General features: G+C 53.1%; 1 protein-coding gene across 4 annotated transcripts; it reads right to left on the bottom strand.

Moving 5' to 3' along the window:
• Window positions 1–16,848: 16,848 nt before the first annotated feature.
• FGF8 (fibroblast growth factor 8) lies at window positions 16,849–22,440 on the bottom strand. Of its 4 annotated transcripts, none has more exons than XM_059899869.1 (6): window positions 22,409–22,440; window positions 22,278–22,314; window positions 21,663–21,749; window positions 21,257–21,437; window positions 17,979–18,085; window positions 16,849–17,139 (listed from the first exon to the last, which is right to left on the bottom strand). In XM_059899869.1, the coding sequence occupies exons 1-6, from the start codon at window positions 22,438–22,440 to the stop codon at window positions 16,849–16,851; spliced, it is 735 nt and encodes a 244-aa protein (XP_059755852.1). The 4 variants fall into 4 exon arrangements, with proteins under 4 accessions (XP_059755852.1, XP_059755853.1, XP_059755854.1 ...); XM_059899870.1 differs by having other exon boundaries at window positions 21,257–21,404; XM_059899871.1 differs by lacking the exon at window positions 21,663–21,749.
• Between the last annotated feature and the right edge of the window lie 467 nt (window positions 22,441–22,907).

Raw genomic sequence — 22,907 nt, 5'->3', positions numbered from 1 at the left:
CTGGGCCTCCTGGTTTGGAGTCTGGTGGTACCCCATGACAACTGTTTCTGATTGCCTGAGGTGGGGGCCCCGAGTCTTTGGCAGATTGTTAATTAGCCCCCTAAAGATGAGGAAATACTTCCACACACTAACAAGTATTACTCGCTTGGTCTTCCCTTCCCTCCAGTACACGTGGGGCCCCTACATGTGTAAGGCTTTGTGTTGGGTAGTGTAGGAGAGACAGAACTATATAAAAATTGGTGCTGAGAACTCAACGCATCAGGGAAAACGAGACAAGTAGACATGTACCTGCAGAAACATCCATAATATTTTCTCATTATTAACGCTGTGCCATTAAAACAGTGTGAGATATACCCAAACTATCCTGGCCTAACTGCTTGGCACACAAGCTACCCAACTTGTGGCAGTGCTCAAAACCACATACAGTTGGGAGCTATATACCTTTCAAAAGACCCACACACTTAGCTCCCTAAGTGTGTGGATCTTAGCATTACACATCTGCAGAACAGCGCAGAGAACACTGGAAGATTCTGTGAAGCATCTTAAAACCTAATAGCTTTGGGATTTTCCTTATTATCACTATACAGAGACTAGACATGGAGGAACTCACGCAAAGCCAGTGGCTGAGCAAACACTCAAACCTAGAGCCTGTGGTTCATTTCTCCCCTGGTTCATTTTTTAATTCATTAAGTTCTGCTTTTCTCCAAGAAGGTGGCAATAGATCAGACTGTTGCCAGTTCTCTCTAACTTCTGTCAGGGTGTCAAGGAGCTCAAAGCCAATAAATGTGCCAACTCAAGAGTCTAGAATCCTAGTTATAAAGCAGAAACTAACACACCATTGTAAAGCAATTATACTCCAATAAAGATGGTAAATAATTAATTAATTAATTAAAAAAAAAAAGAGAGAGTCTAGAACCCTAAATGAGGTTCCTTCTCGGCCATATCCCCCATCAGTGTTTCTGTGCCTTGAGCCAATAGAATGGCCTTTCCAGTAAGAGAATCTTAGTCTGGCTCCTCCATCTCAATTCCTCTTTGGCCCCAAGGCAACACCCACAATGCAATAGCTACAAAATTAACAGCTATACGTAGTGACCGAATAATTTGTTTTCCGAAGTACTAATTCAGGTTACAACATAGATGAACCTTGAAAACATTATGCTAAGTGAAAGAAGCCTGACCCAAAAGGCCACATATTATATGAATCCAAATATATGAAATGTCAAGAATAGGTAAATCTCTAGGAATAGAAAGTAGATTAGCAGTTTCCAGGGGCTGGGAGGAGGGAGGGAATGGAGAGTGAGCGCTGATGGGTACAAGGTTTCTTTTTAGGGTGATGAAGATGCTCTGGAATTAGATAGTAGTGATAACTGCACAACTTTGCCAATATACTCAAAACCATGGAATTAGATAGTGGTGATAATTGCACAACTTTGTCAATATACAAAAAAACCACTGAATTGTGTGCTTTAAAGGGGTAAATTTTGTGGCATGTGAATTATATCTCGACAAAAACGAAAAAAGAAAAGATGGGGGGAGGGTAATACCACCTAAAAAAGAGAATTTGTCATCCAAACCAGGATCAAGACACTCCGAGGTATTAATAATTACTCTAGGGAAATATGCATATGCCAGGATGTATGGTCAGTCCATCTAGAGACAATGAACTTGATCCCTGTGTGCCACCTCCCTTTACATCTTCCCCAAGGGGCTTAAGAATGGCCTAGAGTCGACTCAGTCCAGGATTCTCTGGCCACTGTGGCTCCAAGGACTATGTGAATTCATGGTCTCATTCTTCTTAGCTTTTCTGCTCCTGAATCCCCCAAGCCATTTGAGATTCTGTTTCTTCTTGAATGTCCCTCCTCTTTTGTAATAAGCTTTAAAGGTTTTCTCTACTGTGACATTGGACCTCTTCCTACTCACCCAAGATCCATCCACTCATCAATTCATTCAGTTATCAGACAATTAGATGGTACCCCCTGTGCCAGGCAGTCAGTATAGGGGCCGAGGAACACAGATTAAAAAGTCAAGTTTCCTTCCTTCCAGGAGTTCACTTTCTACTGAGAAGGTTGACATTAAAGTGAAAGGAAGTAGAACCACTTTTGAGATAGAAGAGTGTATTGGGTACAGGGAGGCCCAAAGGAGCGGAGAGTTAACTCTTCCTGAAGCTGGGGGTGTCTAGATGCCCACCACTTGATTCCCCAGAGGGACTAGGAATGGACCTACTTGTGGCATCCCACACGAGGAAAGCAGCTTTTTCTGCCTTTGGTTTCCTCTCCCGTTTCCCCACTCCCTCATGGTGCCTGCTCCTCGGTGGGCCCTCAGCCCCTGCGACACACTGGGACACTACTTCCTGGAGCCTCTTTCCTGGGAGTGACCTAAACTCCAACTCAGACTCCCATTCTCTGGATGCCATCTGGATCTTTCCTTCCTAAGTGTACTGTGTTCTTGCCCACTTTTCTGCCCACTCACAAAGGCTTATAAGGTTAAGCCTCTTGACCAAGGTCACACAGCTGGTTAGTAACAAAAGCCAGGCTAGAACCCAGGTTTAGTCCTCGAAGTGAAGTCCTTCTGAGCTTCCAATGAGGGGTTTTATTTTCCTAACAAAGTGCCTGTAACCTGAAGAGGGAAACCCCAGTCAATCTTAAGTCAGTTTTTTGTTTTGTTTTGTTTTCTATGTTTTTGCTTTAGCCATCAGCCTAGGCCATTCCAGGGGTGGTCATAAGTAAGTGATTAGCGACCCCCCCACCTCAGGGGGCATGTCAAGGTCTCAGCACAAACATCAAGCTGGAACTTCTGATCGCTCACAGCCTGCCTGTGTAACCCCAGTCCCTGTGCCATGCAGCTCAGAACCCACATGCCAATGGCGCTTCTAACTAGGCAGAAGGAGCAATGGGATTTGTTCCCACTTAATACAGAAGAAAATGTTCACACTTGGAGGAGTCTGAGGCAGAAAATCTGGGAAGTTAAGAGCTTGGGTTTTAAGCGCCAACAGATATGGGTTTAAAGTGAAAGAAGGCATTCCTTCACTTTTCTGAACCTCAGTTTCTCCAGTGTAAAATGGGGATAACAACTTACTTAGGGAATAAGATCTTCATGGGGATAACCACTACTGCAGAGAAGTGTTGTGAGGATGAAATGAGGTGAGGCATGTAAAGAAAGGGCTTACTTAGCACAGTCCCTGGTAGAGAGTAAGCACTTAATAAATGGTAGCTATTACTATAATTTTCTAAAACTACTTCTAATCTTCAAAGAATCCAAAACTCTGGAGATTGTTGGTCAAGTCTCCTCAGATCATGTTTGCAGCCCCCTTATTTGCCCCATAATGGCAAGGTCAAACACTAAGGCATGCAGATTGGACTTCATTCGTGGATTTACCAAAATTTATGAAGCACCTACTATATTCCAAGACTACTGGAGGAATTATAGTTATCAATAAGTAGTTATAGCTCAGTGTTCTCAACAGAATAACACGTGAGCCCACAGAGGATTGCCTGGGAGATACAATGGGGAGGAGGCAATTTCAGGTTTTGAAGGGCACATAGGGGTTCATCTAGGTAGTGAGAACAGCGCGTGAGAAGACAAATACATGGGAGAGCATGGAGTACTTGGGAACTGGTCAAAAGATCTGTATCACTAGACTCTCCCACAGAAGTACAAAGAGATAAGTTTGGAAATTTGTAGCCAGACTTGAATTTTATCCTGTGGGCAAGTGGAAACAGGGGAGATTTTTGAGCATGCAGGTGACTTGAAACAATCTTTGGCTTTGTTTAGAAATTTTTGTTTTGGCTGCTTTGTAGTAGGAAGATTGCAGAATGAGCCCCAACATTTTGGGGGCTGGGGAGGGGGTCCTGGCCTGCCTCTGCTCTGGCACCCAGGAGAGGGAGAAGTGGGTTTCCTCCCCACTTTTTGCATGTGCTTTCAGTTCATGCAAATGTCACACAGGTTCTGAGGGGCTTTCAAAGACTTCAGAATTTTATCTTTAACAAAACAGTGCTGAGGTGAATTCCTCTCAAAGTTCTTATTGTCGGTAGTATTCAAAACTGGTATTGATCTTGGAATCCAGACTCCTGAATTTTTTTTTTTAATCCACACTTTTTTAATTTAATTAATTAATTTATTTATTTTTGGCTGCGTTAGGTCTTCGTTGCGGTGCACAGGCTTCTCATTGCGGTGGCTTCTCTTGTTGCAGAGTACCGGCTCTAGGCGCGTGGGCTTCAGTAGTTGTGGCATGCGGCCTCAATAGTTGTGGCTCGAGGGCTCAGTAGTTGTGGCTCGTGGGCTTTGTTGCTCCACGGCGTGTGGGATCTTCCCGGACCAGGGCTCGAACCCGTGTCCCCTGCATTGGCAGGTGGATTCTTAACCACTGCGTCACCAGGGAAATCCCAGACTCCTGAATATTACCTCTGACTCCTGGTTAATCAGCTGTATGACCTTGGGCAAGTAAGTTTCTATTCCTTAATGCCTCTTCCTTTCAACCAGGGGGGAACTCTTCCCTCCTAGAAATTCCCTAGCACCATGTTGGTGCCTGTCTTAGGTAACTTTTTCCATTACATTCTGCTCTGCATTGTTAGTCATTGGTGTGCTTTGCAGATTGGAAAGACTAGAGTCAACAGATCTGGCTTCAAATCCTGGGTCAGCCACTGACCAGCTGTGTGGCTTGGAGACATTATTTAACCCTGCTCAAGCCTAATTTCCTCCTCTGTAAATTTGGAATATTGATACCTAGCAAATTGAGTCATTAGAAGGTCAGTAGAAAGAATAATTGAAATAAAGTATGTAAACACTGCCTGAAACATTAGGCACTCACTAAAGAATATTTATGTGAACACACTACACACACACACAAACACACACACGAGTGCACTGTGGTCCTGGTACCTAAGCACTTTGCTTAAAACATTTATGAATATGGACTCAGTAACAATATCGATATTGCATTTATGCCTTGATTTTCTTATCTTGAAAAGGTAATACTATCTGACTCATCCTCACAGAACAGTTGGAATAAAATCGAAAAGCACACCGATTTTTAATTGCCTATTTGATATCTGACCATCATTTGTATATGCAGTTTCTCCTACTAGACTGTAAACTCCCCAGAAACAGGAACAAAATAATTGCTTTCCCTGTGGATGAGAGGTGGAGTGGAGCCTAGGGCTTGGTGCCTGGCAGTGGAAAGGATCCTTTTTAAGCCTCACAAATCACACGGAGCCTGTCCCCATGTTGGGAGGTGCCCCCCTGCCCAGCTCACTACCCATTCTCAGTTGTCACCTTTGCTGACCACACAGGCTCAACATAGGCACCACAAAAGTTGACTTCAAGTTTGTCCTTGAACATGGTATCCTTAGTTTCTTAGTCCAAGCCCCAGTCACTAATGGCAGCCAGCAGCCAGACCTTCAGATGCCCAGATTTTGGGGAAGCGAGCAGGGACCAGCGGGGTCTGTCTACCCATGGGGCAGAACCAGTCCTTGGTGCTGACCCCAAAGGATAGTCATCTTGGAAGTCTGATCTAGAGAGGCTGCAGGTGAAGGGCAAGCCCACAGCCTCTGACTAAGCTCCTGGCCTTCAACACAGCAAAATGACTCCTCCTCAGAGCCCAAAGCTGCCTGCCACTCAGCGGTACCACACAACGACAGTCCAGCCCCCGGGACCCAGCCCAACCACCTTACCTTTTCCCCTTTCCCAGGTCGGATCAACTTCAAGGCTCCTCTGAAACGAAACATTCTGCTGGGCTGGGATTCGCTGTCCGCCTTCAGAGCCACACCAGAGCAGCCTAGTAGCTCAGCTAAGAGCCAAGTGTCTCAGCCACTTGGAGGGCCTGGAGCTGTTCTGGAGGTGGGAGAAAAGAGTCCCTGTTGGCTCCCAGAATACTCAAAGTCCTTGGCCCTCTGAGGTTCCTTCTAACCTACGTTTGAACCCTTAGAGGCAGGCAGGGAGGGGCGTGAGCTTGGGATAATCCACTCGGCCCGCTGAGGGCTTCTTCTTCAGGACTCTGGGCTCCTGGGCAGAAGGGGGAGGAATCCTTCTAACAACAAGACTAGCATTTATTGAGTGCTTCCTCTGTGCCCAACACTGCTCCGAGTACTTTATCTGTGTTACCGTTTTGGGCCTCCACCTATAAGTAGGCATTATCATGAATCCTATTTTACAAATGAGGAGATTGAGCCCCAGAGCAGTGAAATCACTTTCACAAGGTCACCAGGATCCAAACTGGAAAAATGACCACTCACAGCATTTGCATGGTCACACACGATGGCTTGAGGGGGAAAAAAGAGTTTATTTGGACATTAACTGGGGTTCTTGGGTTCTAATAAGGGATTTGAAGACTTTATTTTTTTTTTATTTTTATTTTTTAATATTATTGTCTTTTTTTTTTTTTTAAAGACAGTGAAATAGAGAGAAAGTCTTTATTTATTTATTTATTTATTTATGGCTGTGTTGGGTCTTCGTTTCTGTGCGAGGGCTTTCTCTAGTTGTGGCAAGTGGGGGCCATCTCTTCATCGCGGTGCGCGGGCTTCTCACTATCATGGCCTCTCTTGTTGCAGAGCACAGGCTCCAGACGCGCAGGCTCAGTAATTGTGGCTCACGGGCCCAGTTGCTCCGTGGTATGTGGGATCTTCCCAGACCAGGGCTCGAACCCGTGTCCCCTGCATTGGCAGGCAGATTCTCAACCACTGCGCCACCAGGGAAGCCCTGAAGACTTTAGAGCCTGGAGAAGCAGAAGGTGCTTTAGCACTTCAGAGTCCAAAAGCCCCGGGGAGATCCTAGGTTAACCGCTAACTAGCTCTATCACTTGGGGCAAATTGCTTAACTCCTCTTAGCCTTAGTTTCCCCAACGGTAAAATGGCACTGGTCATACTGACCTTACTGGGCTATTGTGAGGATGAGAAATAACACATGCAGCTCCCTGGCACCTGATGCGTGCTCAGTAAATGGTAACTGAGGTTCTTACTCTTCCCTCCCCTCCCTTGGGTGTCCTGGCAGGCCCGCCACTGACCGACCCAGCGGCCCCTGGAGTAAGTGGAAGCAGCTGGGAGGGGGGGAGGAGGGGAGGGGGCCGCCTAAGGAACTGCAGACCAGCCCTGAGGGCCTCACAGGGGATATTGGCCCTAGCCACAGGTGCACCAATTACTCTCCCCTGGAAAGCCTGGGGGTGCACTTCCCCCTCGTTTTCCCACTCGGCTCCGTTGACCTCTGGTTCTGCAGCAGGCAGTGGCAGCTTCCCGGCACCAGTCCGCTGGCTGGTCGTTGGTCTTCAGGTTTCACAGCCTCCCTGAGGCTCCCGGTGCTTTGCAAGTTTTCCCTCCCTTTCCCGGCCGCTTCCCAGTTAGCCTGGGAGCCTCTCCGTGGCAGCTCAGGTTTCATTCCTGGGAGCTTTGTTCCAAATGGAAGTTTCTGGTTGGGATAGTCCCTGGGTGTGAGTGGTCAGTGCAGGAAGAGATGGGAGCCTCTCTGAGAGGCTGTGGGAACAGGCCCGCTTGTTCAGGTGCTGAGGAGGGAGAGAGCTCGGCACCTTCCCAGCGGGGCCGAGGGGGTGGCCTGAGCCCACCCAGCCCTTCCTCTCTGGAGGCTCCTTGCCACCATCTTGCCCTAGAGGCACAGAGGACCCTGCCGGGCACAGGCCCCCCCATCTCCCTCACCACCCGCCCGAGTGGGGATGTCGGGCACGAAGGGTGAACCTGAGGGGGTCCCGACCCCTGAGCCGCCCACAGCAGATATCGTTTACATCTGTTTTATGAAATACCCCCCTATATATACAGGTTTTCCTCAGGAAATAAGGTTCTGCCGCTAAAAATTTTTTGAAAACAAATAATCTAGGTCAAACCTTTCACCTCCTAGATGACGACACTAAGGCTCAGGAAAGACGAATTACCCTGAGGATTCCACAGCTACTCCTTCTCAGCTCCTATCTTCTCTGTGAGGGCTTTTACGATTCAGCCAGTGGAGCACCGGGTGTTAACCCACTGGTGTCCACGCCCCGTGGTACGGCAACCACAGGCTTACACGTCTGCGAACCCCTGTACCTGGGCGTGACCTGAAGGAGGGGCTGTGCCTTGTCCTCCTCTTGAGCTCCAGCGACTCAATACTCTGTGCACGGGACTGAGCTGGGGCTGAGAGGAGTCAAGCTGAGCTCCATCTGGAGGATCTCCCACCCGACGGCCTCAGAGCCAGCATGGCCTCAACCCCAAGCCATCTGCCCTCCTCCCCGGACCCCTTTCCTCGCCCAAGCCCTGCTCTTCCTCTGTCTCGGCCTTTCCCACACCTCATCAGAGTTGACTGTCTAATGGTGGCCATCGGCGCTGGAAGGGAAGCTTCGGGGGTCAGGGGTCCGTGTCACGTGCTCACCGTTGCCTCCCAACACTTGCTTTAATGCCTGGCGTAGAGGAGAGGAAGTGCCCAGTGGGTTGGTCACGCATCCGTGTGAGGCCCTGGGGAAGGGAAGAGGCCGGAGCAAAGATAAGATGTCTTGAGTGTCGATGCCCTGTGTTCTCCGTGTGCCTCTCTCCTTGAATTCTTCCCAACTCCCGACATCTCGGGCTTGATTCTCTCCCCAGCTTGCTGCTTTGGGGGTTGGGAGAGGGAGGCAAGGCTGGGTCCGAGGAGCAGGGCGGGAAGGACCTGCACGAGAGCCTCAGAGGTGAGCAGGAAGCCTTGCAGAACAACAGCGTCTCTGCGCACTCACTTCTCCCAGGTCTCCGGGGCCCAGGCCTTTGGCTGGCACACCTGCTCCAGTGAGTGCAAGGGAGAGCGAGGTCAGATTTATGTGCTTGAAGGATGTGCCCTTTATCTCACTCAGCTTCCTGGCTACCTCGGGCCCAGGAACACAGCCCCCTGGAGATTCGGCCGCCCTCTTGGGCTCCTCATGGTGCTGCTTGGATGTCATCATGGTGCACACCTGGGCTCCCAGAGCCTTAGCTCAACTGGCCCGATCCCTCCCCCAGAGCCCGTCCCCACAGCAGACACCATGTATGAGGAACCCTTGTTAGGACACTCTGCAGGACCCCTTACACACTCCTAGTGACAACTCTATAGGCTGGAGCATGTTCCCCATTTTGCAGGTAAGGAAACTGAGGCCTGGAGAGGCTCACACAGTCAGGGAGTAGCAGGGCCAGGATTTAACTTACTTCCGTCTGATTCCAAAGCCACAGCTGATTTCTGGCTGCTCCCGGCGCCATTTCTCTGAATTCCTTCTCTGACTTAACTGAGGCCTCGGGGGTGGAGTTGAGGGGTGCCTCATTAGTGTCAGCGGTCAGTGCACGCTCCAGGGGTGTTGGGGGAGTAAGAGGAGGCTCCCTTCCCTTCCTCTCCCTTCCCTTCCCTCTGTCTGCTTTTGATGAAACTACCCCCACCCGGAGGCCTGCTTCCTGGGCAGGCTCCTGGAGACGGTCCTCCACCCACACAGGACCCGCCCCTCCCTCACACACCTGTGCACACTTCCATCTTACCGGGCTCCCCGAGGCAAAAATAACCATTCCAGACACTGCACGCTTAGGCCCTGACTCTCCTCACTCAGCACAAACCTTTAGCCTTTCGGTCATGGCTCACCTTGTCTCCAGCTTTTATCCAGAGCCCCAGCTACCTGTCATGCCTGGCTTAGGAGTGCCCCCAGGAACCACCTCTCCCTCCCCGGACTGCTAGCACCTCCTCGCAGGAAGCCCCTCTTCTAATCTACCCAGGACCCTCCACCCCACCAGGGAGGATTGGGCCTGGCTTAATGGAAGTCACTGGAACTTGAACCCAAGGCACAGAAGTCAGCCCCAGCCCTCAGAAGCCTAAGACCCAGCAATACTGACCCGGCTCCCCTATCAGAACTGCGATCAGGCAGACCCTACATGGTGTATTACCCACGATGAATGTTTTATGAGTTTGCTCTTCATTACTGAGGGCTGCAGGAGGCAGGGAGGGGGAGGTGATACAAAAAAACACAGGGAGAGACTGGGCAGGGAGACGAGGTGGGAGGGCATGAAATGGCCCAGTGTAGGTTGTGATGGGACAGGGGGATTTCTCTATGAAGAAAGACTTAGCAAGAGTTGGTCACGTCTGTCCAATTGACATGATTAAATGTCGGTGGCTGGAAACAAGGAGGAGTCCAAGAAGGCAGAGGTTTGAGCCTGGGTGTTTGGGAGCTGTGTGCCTGTGGGCAGACAGAGGGACAGCTGGAATTTGGTGTTGGCCCTGGCTACTCCCAACCTTGAAAGTCACTGGCTGGTTCTCTAGGCAGTTGGCTTGGGTATCAGGGCCCAGTGCCCCAGCTCCTGGGGAGCTCACCATTCTGCTGCTCCCAGGCTCAAGGCCCAGGCGTTTTCTGGCCCTCTGAGCTCAAGGTAGGAGGAGGCTGCAAACCGTGCTGAGTTCTGTGCAGGCTTCTTCTTACTCCCTCAAAGCAGTGTCCAGGCCGAACCCTTGTTTGAGCACCTTCAGCCAGGCCCAAGCTAGAGCCCATCTGATCCTTCATGACTGGGGGTCTGGCCTTAATCCCCAAGTGCCAAAGCTTGGGACCTCGCTTGGCATGGGTTCATGCCCTGACTCTCCTCCCCCCATGTCCTCCCCGACCATACACAGCCAAGGAAGGGAGGGAAAAGGAACGCAGATCCCCAAACCGATCCAGTGGCCGCAACTTGTTTCACTAACATCTGCCATCTGCATTGTTTCATCTAGCATCTGCCAGCCAGGAGGAGGCGGGAATACATGAGGGTGAGCCCTAGGGCCTGCGCAGATGGACAGTTAGTTCTTCAGGGTCAGCAAGAGACCCAGATGGGGAAGGGGGGCAATCAGAGGGACCTTACTGGCACAACCTCCCGCAGTAACATGGGACTTGGGGATCCCTCAGAGTTCTTGCCAGCTCCCCATCTGTCTTGCTACCACTTACTCCTCCTCTCTCCAGCTCCTAATTCCCCTTCACTCTCTCCTGTTAAATCCTCTGGTTGCTATGGAAACCCAGCGGTGGGGAAGGAAGCAGAATTTTGGGAGGTTCTGAGACTTCCATCCCAACAGGCTCTCTTAGATGCTCCTTTGTCCGGTTTAGGAGACACTTATTTCGGCTTGAGAAAAAGGAGGTGAGCTTGTGCCAGATAGCCGTGGACTCTCTTTTAGTAAGACTGTGATGTCCAGATGGGCTTAGAGGGTCACCCATCCCAGGACCATCCTCAAGTCTCCCTGACCTTCAGGCATTTCCTAAATCCAGACCCAAGTCCCGGATGCAGAGAACCCCCAATGCACCTTCTCCATTCAACAGCCTCCGCATCTACTCTCATTTTATTAGTTGATTACCAATGTTTACTGAACACCTACGATGTACCAGGCACTGTTCTAGTCACTGGATATTCATCATAAGCCAAGTCAAAGTCCCTGCTCTCTTGGGAGGAATAGGCCAACCAAAAATGAGTAGATAAATAAAAAACAAGATAATGTCAGATATTAATAAGTGTAATAAAGAAAAGAGAGCAGAGAATGACAGCAGAGACGTAAAAAATGAGCAGTCAGCCCTCCAGCAACCTAAAGGAAAAGCATTTCAAGCAGAGAGAACAGCAGTGCAAAGGCTCTGAAGCATATGGGAGGCCAGCTTGTTTGAGAAGCTAGAAGGAGGTGTGGCCAGGGTGCAGCGGATAAAGGGAGAGAGGTTAAGCCATACAGTTAGATAGGCAGACAGGGCCCAGAGCATGGAGGAGACCTTGCAGGCCATGGAAAGGAGTCTGAATTTAATTCTAGATACGGCAGAAGTAACATGATCAGATTTATGTTTTGGAAATTCTGGCTACTGAGTACAGAAAGGATTGTGGAGGGATATGAGAGGAAGAGCAGTTAGGGGGCTGTTGCCATAAGCCAAACAAGAGCTGATGATGACTTGGAGCAGGGAGGTGGCAGTAGATAAACAGAAGAGTAGATGGACTAGATTTGAGTAGTGTTCCAGAGGTAAAGGTGGCAGGATGAGAGGCAGGGGGAGGCTGAAAGAGGAGTCAAGGAGACCCCCAGGTGAAACCAACAACCCCCTTGTTTGCTGGCTACTTCCTCTTGGCCCTGAGATCGGTTGGGGATAGGAGGGAAGGGAGACAGTTGATGACAGTAAAACTCTACCCAAAGCCCTCTTAAAGCTTTGGGCTCAGAAACTGGTGTATTTTTCCTATATCATCAGGACACACTCCCTCTTGGTTTTCCTCCTACCTACCTCATGGACCACAATATTTGCTGGTTCCCCCCCTTCACCCTGACCTCTAAATGTTTGGAGGATACCAAGGCTCAGGCTTGGCTCTCTCCTCTTCTTTGGCTACGCTCACTCCCTAGGAAATCCATTCCATCTCCTGGCTTTAAAAGTTGTGAGTTGAATACTCCCAAATTTATATCTTCACATGAGACCTCTCCCTTGAATTCCAGACTCACATACAACTGCCTACTCAACATCTCCACTTGAATATTTATTTAGTCAGCTCAGACTTAACATGTCCAAAACAAAACTCCTACTCTTCCCCTCAAAATCTGCCCCTTCTAGAATCTTCTCCATCTCAATAAAGGGCCTCTCCATCTTTTCAGTCGCTCAGGCTAGAAACTTTGGAAACCCCTAGACTCTTCTTTTTCTCTCACAAACCACGTCCAAATCATCAGCACATCCCTACTTGCAAAAATGTCCCAAATTCCAATCTCTTCTCACCACCTCCAATGCCCTATCATCTCTCGCCAAGATTACTGCACAAACTTCGTAACTAGTCTCCCTTACCCCCCTACTGTCTATTCTCAACACAGCAGCCAAAGCAATCTTGTTATTAATAAAACTTAATTCAGATCATGTCACTCTAGTGCTCAAAACCCCACAATGGTTTGCTGTCTCATTCAGGCTCAAGACTGAAGTCTTTTCAATGGCTCTACATGATCTGCCCTCATCACCACTACTTATATGTCTCACCTCAGCTTCCATCATTCTCCCCACTCCACTACACTCATACTACACACACTACACCTGTATCCTGTCTTCACTCTGCTCTAACCACACTGGCCTCCCTCCTCTTCCCCTGATGCTATAAGCTTGTACTCGCTGGTCCCTCTACCTGGATGGCTCCTCCCCCAGATAGGTGCATGCCTTACCACCATCAGGTGTCTGCTCCAGCATTAAGTTTTCAGTGAGGCCTCCTGTGACCACCCTACTTAACATTGTTACTACCTTACCCCACCTTCCACACTCATTCCCTCTATTTTTCTCTGTAGTGGTTGCGAGGGTGTGATAAACTATATACTGTTTGTTCTCACCCCACCCACAGCCTCCTGTTACAATTTGAGCTCCATAATGACAGAGTTTTTGTCACTTATTTCCTGCTTTGTCCCCTCTACCCAGGACAGAGCCTGGCACATAATAGGCACTCAATAAATAGTGACTGAATAAATGAATTAGAGAAAGACCTGCAGTCCTCAAGAGGCAGCCTGGATCTGGGAGTTAAGACCTGATCTTTCATACTAGCTTTCACGCTGGCTGTGTGACTTCTGGGCCTCGGGTTGTCTGTCTGTAGATGGTGGAGAACTCCTGGGGTCCTTTGCTACAGCAGCTTTCTAGAAAGATGCTTGGCCATAGCCTCACCTGTTGCCATTCAGCTAAGGGTAGCAGGTAGGGATGGACAGGACCTAGTGGAGTGAGAGGAGAGACCTCTAGTGCATCCTTTCTAGTCAAGGCTTGGGTGGAGTCATCACTGGCTTTGAAATGAAAGGTGAGGTTCTGGCTTGGACTTGGCTGGGCTCTGGCAGCCCTGGGAGAGGGAGGAATGGGTGAAGAGGTCCAGGCCCACTTGCTGAGTGGGGACTAGTAGAGGCCTGGCCACTAGGCCTGGGCTCCTCCCCATGGAGAGTTGTCCCTGTGAGGGCCTCACGGGGACCAGTACTGTAAGAAGAGAAGGAGAGGGGACGTGGGGAATCAGGGTGAGGTAAGAACTGGGGAGAAGGGAGGACTGGAGAGGGCCTTCTGCGTGGATCACCTGGGCCCACACACAGATCCTCAGTGAGTTCTGGGAGGCCAGGCCTCCACGCACACCTCAGCTGGCCCCCAGGGTCCTCACAGCCAGCACCCACTCCTAGACAGAGTGGCAGGCCTTTTGGCTGAGGAAAGCCCAGTCCTCCTCCCTTTTCTGGGCCTTGCAACAGCTCCCTGCTTGTTTTCTCCGAAATAAATGGGCTGAGCATATTGGGCCGGCAATAACCCCTTGAAATCAGTTGTTATCACAGTTAACAACCAGTTTGGCTTCAGTTCAGGCTGTTAACTATCAAACCACTAAGTGCCGGTAATGATTGATTCTTGGCCAGTTGCAGCTTGAGTGGGCTGTAAAACCCCATTAGCGAGGGCTCTGTGGAGGCAGCAACGCAAAGATAAACAAGGTGGTGGGTGCTCCGGCCCAGCCCAGCCCCACTGCTCTGGGCTCAGCTCCCCAGGGTCCCTGGCTGGGGATCCTGCTGGGAGTCAACCCCTTCCCAAAGCCTCAGGTCACCTCAAGGACCAGATCGCCACCCTCCTGTCCACCTCTGCTCCCCCATCAGTCATCTCTCCCTTCTCCATGAGGCAGGTCCGGCTCTCTGGACAACCCACCTCTTCTCCGTCATCGCAACCATGGCACAGTTCCACCCCACCACCCTGGAGTATTCAGGCATCCCCAGCCTGGGGGCTTCAGGGTAGCTTTGGCCTAGCCAGTGACCACCTTGGCCCAACCTGGCCCCACTTTGTGGCCAGGATCACAGGCAGGGAGAGTCTGACATTCCATCCACCCCCTGACTCCCTCCTACCCTGTGGTTTCCCCCAGGAATTGCTCTCAAACAAATGAAATGTGGGTAATTACTGGGCTGGGGGCTGGACAGGCGGCCGTGCAGATGAAAGCGTTTCCTGGACGGTCTCTTCATTTGCATGGCATCAGAAGCTGCTCAGAAGGTGTGACTTTTCCCACAGTGAGACCCCAGCTCCTTGCACAATAAAGCCAGGCTGCTCACCCAGAATTAATTAAAGGGGGAGGGGAGGGGATGGAGCAGAAGAGGAGGCACTAAGAGCTGGGGCAGCTGGAAGAGAGATGTCTAGAGCCCCCTCCCCACATCCCCCGTATCTATGCACCAGGAGAAACCTACTCTATCCAGAGCCCTGCACCCCCATAGCAGGCCAGAAGAGGCCCCATGGTACCCCAACCTCTCCAAGACTTCCCACTGAGCCCTGGGATTCCTGATCCATCTGGATGGCCTGAGCCTGGGATTTGTGGCTGCAACTCTGGGAGGCCCACGTGGTTAGGAAGCCTTGGGTTGCCCTCCACCCAAAGGACCAGAGGCCCAGAGGGAAGAGGTTTCTGGATTCATCCAGTAACTGCGCTCTGGGACCAGCCCAAAGAAGGCAGTGGAAGCAACCAGAATGAGAGCTCAGGTATGATGACTGGGCCAGCTCTGACCTCAGGAGACCTGCTGCCTCTGGGCTTGGGCTCTCTTCTGGGTGGTGTGATGCCAATCTCACCAGTCCACCTCCAAGAACCCACCCCTCCACCCACCACAGGCCAGTCCTCTTGCCCACACCATGAATGACCTGCTCTACCATTGTCATAGCGTGACCTGGTCTTCCTTCGTCCATAGCAGTCCTTCTTCACAGGCTAGTCCTTCTGACTTACCCCCTGCTGCTTCTTCCCCTGGCCAGAGTTTGAGTTCTGCTCTAGGCCTGTGAGCTTCCCTTCCCGGCCAATGCCAGTTCCTCTCCCTCTAGGCCTGGTCTCTCCAAGGTTGGCAGCCTCTCCCTGGACCACAGTCCACTGGGCTCTTTTGCAGCGCCTGAGCTCAGCCCCTTCTGCTCATAGCTTTCAAACCAGATATCCCAAAGTTAACACTTGTTTCATGTCACAATTGTCAACACCAGCCTTGGCAGCCCCCCTCCAACATACCTCCACCTTGGACGCCGGCAGCTGCTCTTTTCTTTCATTTTCTGGAGCCTGGTACTCAGAAAGAACTAGCTCTGGCATCTCTGATCTGTCTCCCACACAGACCGAGGCATACACAGAAAGGCACTTTTTAAAGGACCCACTGAACCCATGATTACAACTCCGGTCCTAGCAAAGTCATCATTTCTGGCCCAGAGGTGGCCTGGGGAAGTGTTAGCAATGACTCCTATTAAAAGCCCATGTCTGAGAGGTCCCAGGACCAGCTAAGAGCCTCTTCTTGCTCCTTTCCCTGCTTCTGTCCTCCCAAGAAAACCCCTCCAGCAACAATGATAGGGACGGCCAACAGGTGTGGATCCTTAGGTAGAAGGGAGGCTGCAGTCAGAGCTGCTGCCTGATTTTCTGCATCTCTCAGCCGCCTGCCAGCTGGGGCAGCGCGGTGGGAGGGGGCTGACCCCAGGAGGACTCACTCTCCAACACACATTTTTAATACGCCAGTTAAATAAATATTTCAGTCATTTAATAGCAACTAATACCCAACCACCCTCCACTGACACCCGCCCTTGAAAGATCTGACCTAAAGTTCAGGCTCTTTCCTCCCTGCCCCCACCTGGGGGTGCAGTGGAGCCCCTGGCGGCCTAGCAGTCTTGCCCTGCAGCTGCTGGGGTCTCAGGAGCGCCTCTGCGGGACTAGAAAAGCCCCCACCCCCAGGAAACCCCCGCCGGAATCCCAGTCTAGGCCACTCACCGGCCTTCCTGAGAGTTAAGAAGTCAGACACCACAGCCAAGTGGAATACAAAAATAGAGCCTCTCTTTTGTTTAAAAAAACAACAACAAAAAACCCAACAGCAAACAATTATCAACAACTAGGGCCCAGGGCTCCCCCAGCTCCTCCCCAGCCTTCGGTAGCGCAGACCTCATCCTGCACCAGAGGAAACCTCCGGCGCTGGGAGCGGCGGGGAGGGGCCGGGCAGGGCCTATCGGGGCTCCGGGGCCCAAGTCCTCTGGCTGCCGCGCAGACTGCGCGTGAAGGGCGGGTAGTTGAGGAACTCGAAGCGCAGGCTCTGCTCTGTGGTGTGATGGCCGCGGGGCAGTCGCTTCATGAAGTGGACCTCGCGCTGGTGCTGCCGAGTCTTGGAGCCCTTGCGGGGCCGACCCTTGCGCGTGAAGGCCATGTACCAGCCCTCGTACTTGGCATTCTGCAGGGCCGTGTAGTTGTTCTCCAGCACGATCTCCGTGAACACACAATCCTTGCCTTTGCCGTTGCTCTGCAGGTAGGGGGGGCCAGACACGGTGTCACCGGGCTCTGTCCGGAACCCGCCCCCATCAGAGGCAGAGGGGAGGCGGCCCCAGACAGCAGGTGGGCACCCCAGCAGATGGCAGGGTGGGCAGCCCCACCCCCTGCCCGGGCACCCGCTCTCTAATCCCTGACAACTCGCAGCCCACCCGGCAACTTCCTGTCCTCCTGGGTAGCAGTGACACATGGCTGTCTACGGAGGGGCTGGGCCCCAACACAGAGAGGCAGAGAGGGGGCCCAGCCCCTGCCTACCCTGGCCTCCTGCCCACCAGTCTGGCCCAAGCTGCTAGCACCCGTTTCCCCACCTGCCCCCCTCAGCCCCTCAGGATGCAGGCCTGCAGCCCCAGGGCTGCCACCCTATGGGGGAAGGAAGGCCGGTGAGGAGATGCTGAGCCCCAAGCCCCAGAAGCCCAGGAAGCGGGGAGCTCGAGGCTGTAGAGGAGCCGTGACTAATGGGGCCATTTCAGAGCTCCACCGAGGGGCTGGGCCTGCGGCTTACTGAACATTCCAAATGCTGGTACCATGTAATTGGACATAATAGCAAAGCAATTTGGCGATTTGTTAAAAAGATATATGGAATTTACCAACCCCCCCCCCGCCCCTTCCCTAGCCTGCCTTCTTCCTCCTTTGCTTTTATAGCTTTTCATCTCTCAGTTTCCTCCTCCCTCACCTCCCCCACCATCCAATCATTAGGTAACCCCAAGGTGGCCCTCTGTCTCTGCCCACCTTTTTGGGATCCTGGAGGAGCTCAGCCAGCCCAGCCTGCTCCCCAGGCCCCAGCCGCCCCCTCCCTTCCTTCTAAGACCTCACCTTGGCAATCAGCTTCCCCTTCTTGTTCATGCAGATGTAGAGGCCTGTCTCAGCTCCTCGGACTCGAACCCGGCTCCCAAAGGTGTCCGTCTCCACAATGAGCTTTGCTGTCAGGGAATGTGGGGGGAGGGTGGTTACTGGCAGCTCCCTGACCCCCAGTGCTCCATGTCCCCATCCCAGCTGGCCCATCCCAGAAGCAACTGCTCCAAGAGCCAGGTACCCAAGCCGTTGGCTCCAGCCACTAACATGCTGTGCAACCCTGGGAAAGTCAAGTCTCCTTTCTGGGCTTCAGACCCCTTACCTGGGTTTACAGAAGGGGGGTGGATGAGATCATGGCATATGAACTGGTTTCTGCAGAGGGGTCTTGGAGCCATCAAACTGAAAAGACCCTCTTTTAAAACCAGACTAATAACTTTTATGTCGAGGCTTCAAGTAAATTTTAATTTGACTAGAATTCCGCTTCTAATCAAAGATCTCTGAGGATTCTTCCAACTCAGAATATTATATGCACATGCCTCATAGATCATTACAAACGTCCGGGGTGCAGTGGTGACCTCCACTCCTGAGGTCAAACATAAAAGCACTCTCTCTTGTTTCTGGTGCCTCGGGTTCTAACCCACAGCCATGGCCACCCCACCCTACCCCTGCTCTGCTGAGAAGTTGATAGGGATGAGACAGCTCTCCCTACACCCACAGCCCATGGCCGGCTGCTTTCCCAGAACCTCAGACACCAGCTGGGAGGATGCTATCTCTTCCCCACGTTTCCCAGTCACCCCGGTCCCCAGCCCCAGTGCTCAGAAATCAACAACTCAAAAGTCTTTTCTCTCACCCTCCAGCAGCCCTGGGCTTCTCACCCCAGTGACCAAACACTTTCTGTAGGCGAGGAGGTGTGCTTGCCTCTCGCTGAGAGCCAGGAGACAGGGAGCTGAATTCTGTGCCTTCTTCCCACTCCCCTCTCCCCTTAGACAGCCCGCTTGCCACAGAAGCCCTGGTCCCTGTCCACTCTCTGCACAACTCCTCCCTTTGAGGCTGTCACCAAGAAGGGAGTGGGGGCCGACTTAGCTGTTCGGGATGGGACAGAAGGCGCTGGGTCTCCTGCCCTCCCTACTGCAGCCTTTTCCCTCCTTGAGAAAGAAGTTTGGGTACTCCCAGGTCTGCCTCCCAGCCTGTACTGACAAGGTGGCACCTTCTCTGTCCCTGAAACTAATGGGAGGTGATGGGCACAGGTCAGCAAGGCAGCCCTCACTGCCCAGCCTGTGACTACCTGCCCCCCTTCACAGAAGCACAGAGCTGGGACCCAGTAGCCAAGTCCCCAGTCTGGCTCCAAGTCAGCCAGGGAAATGCAGCTGTCACCTCCCCTCCCACCCACCTCCTCTTGGACCCAGCCAGTCTGCTCATCCCTCTCCTGGTCTGCCTTCCCGGGCAAGGAGCAACTACTTGTAAGGGCCAGGAAGGACACCGACTGGAGAAGAGGGGAGAGGATTCCATTCTGAGGATTCTGGCCAAACAGGGCAGACAGGGATGGAGCCCTCTGTCCCTTCCTGGGGCCCATAAGGAAGGAACTGGGACTTCTCTGCTGTTCTCCCCCAGATTGTTCCTGTCCTGGCTATACACCCTAAGCCTTTGCTCTTGGGCCCTCCAGCTCCTGCTCCTGCCCACCAGGCAGGGACCAGGGAAACTGGGAAGCCTCCTATAATTGTAAGGAGAGAAGTGGGCATCAGACCTCTGATGTCTGAAGAGGAATTCCCCCATGAGCAGCTTAGCCTCTTCTTCCCTCCCCAAAACCGAAGGATGCTGGACCATTTGTTCCAATGGGAGCAAACCCAGGAGGAGCCAGGCATTCATTCCCTTTCCTTGGAAGCTGAGAAGGGCAGCAAGTAGCCAGTTTGGAGGGACAAAGGGACGGTAGGCTGGCCCTGCCAGCCCAGCGGGGGAGCTCGGCCACCAGGCAGGCCACCCCCAGCCCCACCCCACCGCAGAAAGCCCCCACTCTCCTTCCTGGATGGATCTGGGGAGCTGGGGCCGAAGTTTACAGCAGCTTTCCCGACTGGGCTTTTGGAAAGCTTAACATTTTCAAACCTATTCTTCCACCCCAGTGACAGATTTATCCCAGGAAAATTATGTCTCCTACTCCAGCTTTGAAGGGAAGTCAGCTACGTCGATGCAGAAAAAATGCAGCGAGACATACTCGATCCCCCAAACTGGCTCGAGAAGAGGAGAAAGTATTCAGGAAATGTTAAAAAAGGTGAAAGTAAGAAGAGTTTTAATCGCTCTGCCAGACGCGGGGGTCTCTCCAGAGATTCATAGAGAACAATCTTGAACCTCTTTTTTAACATTTACAGACTTGCAACTCCTTTCAAACTCCACATCTGAAAAAAAGCCTCGTTCTTTTTCTGTTTTATATCATTCTTCATTTTTCTTCTTAGCTCTTAAAACGCCTCACCTTTTTATTACATTTTAATAGAGTCTTCCCCTCTCCTTTCATGCTTGTTTAACTTGGTCATTATTTAAAGGTTTTTAAACTCACAATAATCGCTCTCTAAAAACAACACCAGCAGCCCAGAGGGCTTGCTTTTCTCTTGGTACATCCAGGACTCTGGAAATTGGCCTTGTTTCAAGGAAGGAATATTGAATGCTTTAGAAATCAATCAGTCCTCAGCCTCTCCACCTCGCAGTAGCTCCCTGTACTCACCACCCCACCGGCAGCCAGGAGCCCCACTCTGACTGACCGCCTGGGTTCCTGGACAAGTGGAGAGGGGAGGGCCCTTCTCCTAGCCTAGTCCCCATGTGTAACTGACCCTCCTGATCAAAGTATTTAAAGGTTCACAGCAACACCCCACCAAGCTGGGAGAGTTGAAGGGATTTCTCTCCCTTCTCTTTCCCACTCTCCTTTTGTGGGCCCTGGTGACATATCCTCTTTCAAGAGCTTCCCTTAAACCTGGGCCCCCTCCCCCTGAACCCTCTGCCTCCACCTGCAGTGGGGAGGGGTATGAAAGGGGGAGGTGGAAAGGGAGATTCCTGGATTCATTCATCTGCTGGGCAGGGAAGGGGCACCTGTGGGCCGAGTACTCCCCGAGGTCCCTTCCCCAACCCTCTCTTCTCCAGCTGACCCCCAAGATGCTTTTTCGCCTTAACTCTTTCCCTTCTGAGCTGGGGAGCGTGCAGGCCTCTGGCCAGCGCAGATGTGACTGGTAGGTCCAGTCATAGCAGGGCAGCCTGGGGAAGAGGGGCCCATTCCACAGGCTACCTTTACCCCACTGCAGTGCAGCTCGCCTTACCAAAGGGGTCCCCGTCTTCTGCCATGGCGTTGATGCGCTTGTTGGCCAGGACCTGCACGTGCTTCCCGCTGGTGCGGCTGTAGAGTTGGTAGGTCCGGATGAGACGGCGGCTGAGCTGATCCGTCACCAGGCTCTGCTCCCTCACATGCTGTGTAAAATTAGGTGAGGACTGAACAGTTACCTTTAGGAAATTGAAAAATACACAACACGCCATTATAATGCTACTCTGCCCAGGGGCCCAAGTGGCCCCCATCACCCGGCACCTCCCTCCACTGCCCCAGGCAGCCGACTGGGGTCCCCCCAACATACCAGCTCAGGTCACCCGCCCGCCCCCCCCCACCCAGGAAAGTCGGACAGACCCAGCTTAGCATGGATGAGCCCGGGATGGAGAAGGATCTGGACCCACCTGTTGGGAAACACCCTGGGACTCCCGGCCAGCTCGGAACAGGGAAGCGAGCTCCCTGCCCAGCGCAGGCCCCCCGCCCGGGCCTTCCTAGAAGAGCAGGGCGCTTTTAAGTCGGGAGGCAGCGCTGCCCGACCCCTGACATTTATAAAGACAAATTCACGGAGCAAATGTTGAGACCGCAGAGGACCTAGGCACCTGATCCTTCCGCCAGTCCCGCCGCAAGTCTCCCCAGAGAGCCGCGGAGAGGGTCCCTGCGACAGCCACCGTACCTCTGACAACGAACGCCCCCGGGCCCCGAATGCCTCCATCCTCGGCGGCCGGGTGTGGCTGCCCGCAGAGTTCCCCATCCACCCCCACCTGGCTGGGAGGCGTGGGAGACAGAGCTGGACTCCGAGACCTCGGGTTCTAGCCTCGCCACTCACTGGCTGTGTGACCTTAGGCAGGCGCTACCTCTCTGTTCCTTAGTTCCCTCCTCGGGGTAGTTAGGGGTTGCATTTCTAAGGTGCCTTCCAGCCCGCCGCGCGGCCGCAGGGTCGGTCCTCTTGCCCCTGCCCGACCTTGCCCCCCGGCGTCCCCCGCCGGCTCCGGCCCCCGCCTCCGCGCAGCGCGCCTTACCTGGGCTTGGAGGCAGAGAACCAGCAAGTGCAACAGCCTGTGGGAGACAAAAGCGGGCGGGGAGAGAGGGGCGCAGGGTGAGCGGCGGGCGGGCGGGCGCGCGGCCGGGGGCGCGGGGCGGCGGTACTCACAGGCAGCTCAGCGCCGAGCGGGGGCTGCCCATGGCGCGCGGCCGGGGAGCACGCACAGCCCCGGCGGGATCACGCCGGTGCGCGGGAGGCCGCGGACAGACGAGCCGAGGGCGGCGGCGGCGGAGGAAGGCTCGAGGGCGGGAGCCCGGGCGATCCCGACGCGGCTCCGCAGGTCCCAGGGAATGTCGAGCTCGCCGCGCCGCGCCGAGTGCCTCTGCGCCGCAGCCGGAGCCGGTGGCCGCTGGCTGCTGAGGAGCCGGAGCGGGAGGGAGGGTAACGGGCCGGCAGGGGGGGTGGGTAAGTGGGAAGGGAGGGGGAGGGGTGGGGGCGGGGGGCGCCGCACCGGGCGCGAGGGGGGAGCTCGGGGCGGGCGGCCGGAGCCCGCAGCCCCCGGCTGGGAGCGGGGGCCGGGACGCAGCCCGGGGCGGGGGCGGGGCGGACCGGGGCGGGGCGGCCGGCGGGTCTGGGATTGGGGGTCTGCGCGAGGGGAGGGGTCTGG

The sequence above is a fragment of the Balaenoptera ricei genome, chromosome 16, assembly GCF_028023285.1.
Source record: "Balaenoptera ricei isolate mBalRic1 chromosome 16, mBalRic1.hap2, whole genome shotgun sequence".
NCBI lineage: Eukaryota > Metazoa > Chordata > Mammalia > Artiodactyla > Balaenopteridae > Balaenoptera > Balaenoptera ricei.
Note: the sequence above shows the minus strand (reverse complement) of the source record. Positions and strands in the feature narration are given on the sequence as shown.

Bases quoted from the DNA above. Each gene is read 5' to 3' on its own strand.
- FGF8 (XM_059899869.1), bottom strand. From the start codon at position 22,440: ATGGGCAGCCCCCGCTCGGCGCTGAGCTGCCT. The intron at 21,438-21,662 runs GTGGGTCCAGAT...AATTTCCTAAAG, and splicing joins CCCAGGGTGTTTCCCAACAG to GTAACTGTTCAGTCCTCACC. The intron at 17,140-17,978 runs GTGAGGTCTTAG...CCCTACCTGCAG, and splicing joins AGGGGAAGCTGATTGCCAAG to AGCAACGGCAAAGGCAAGGA.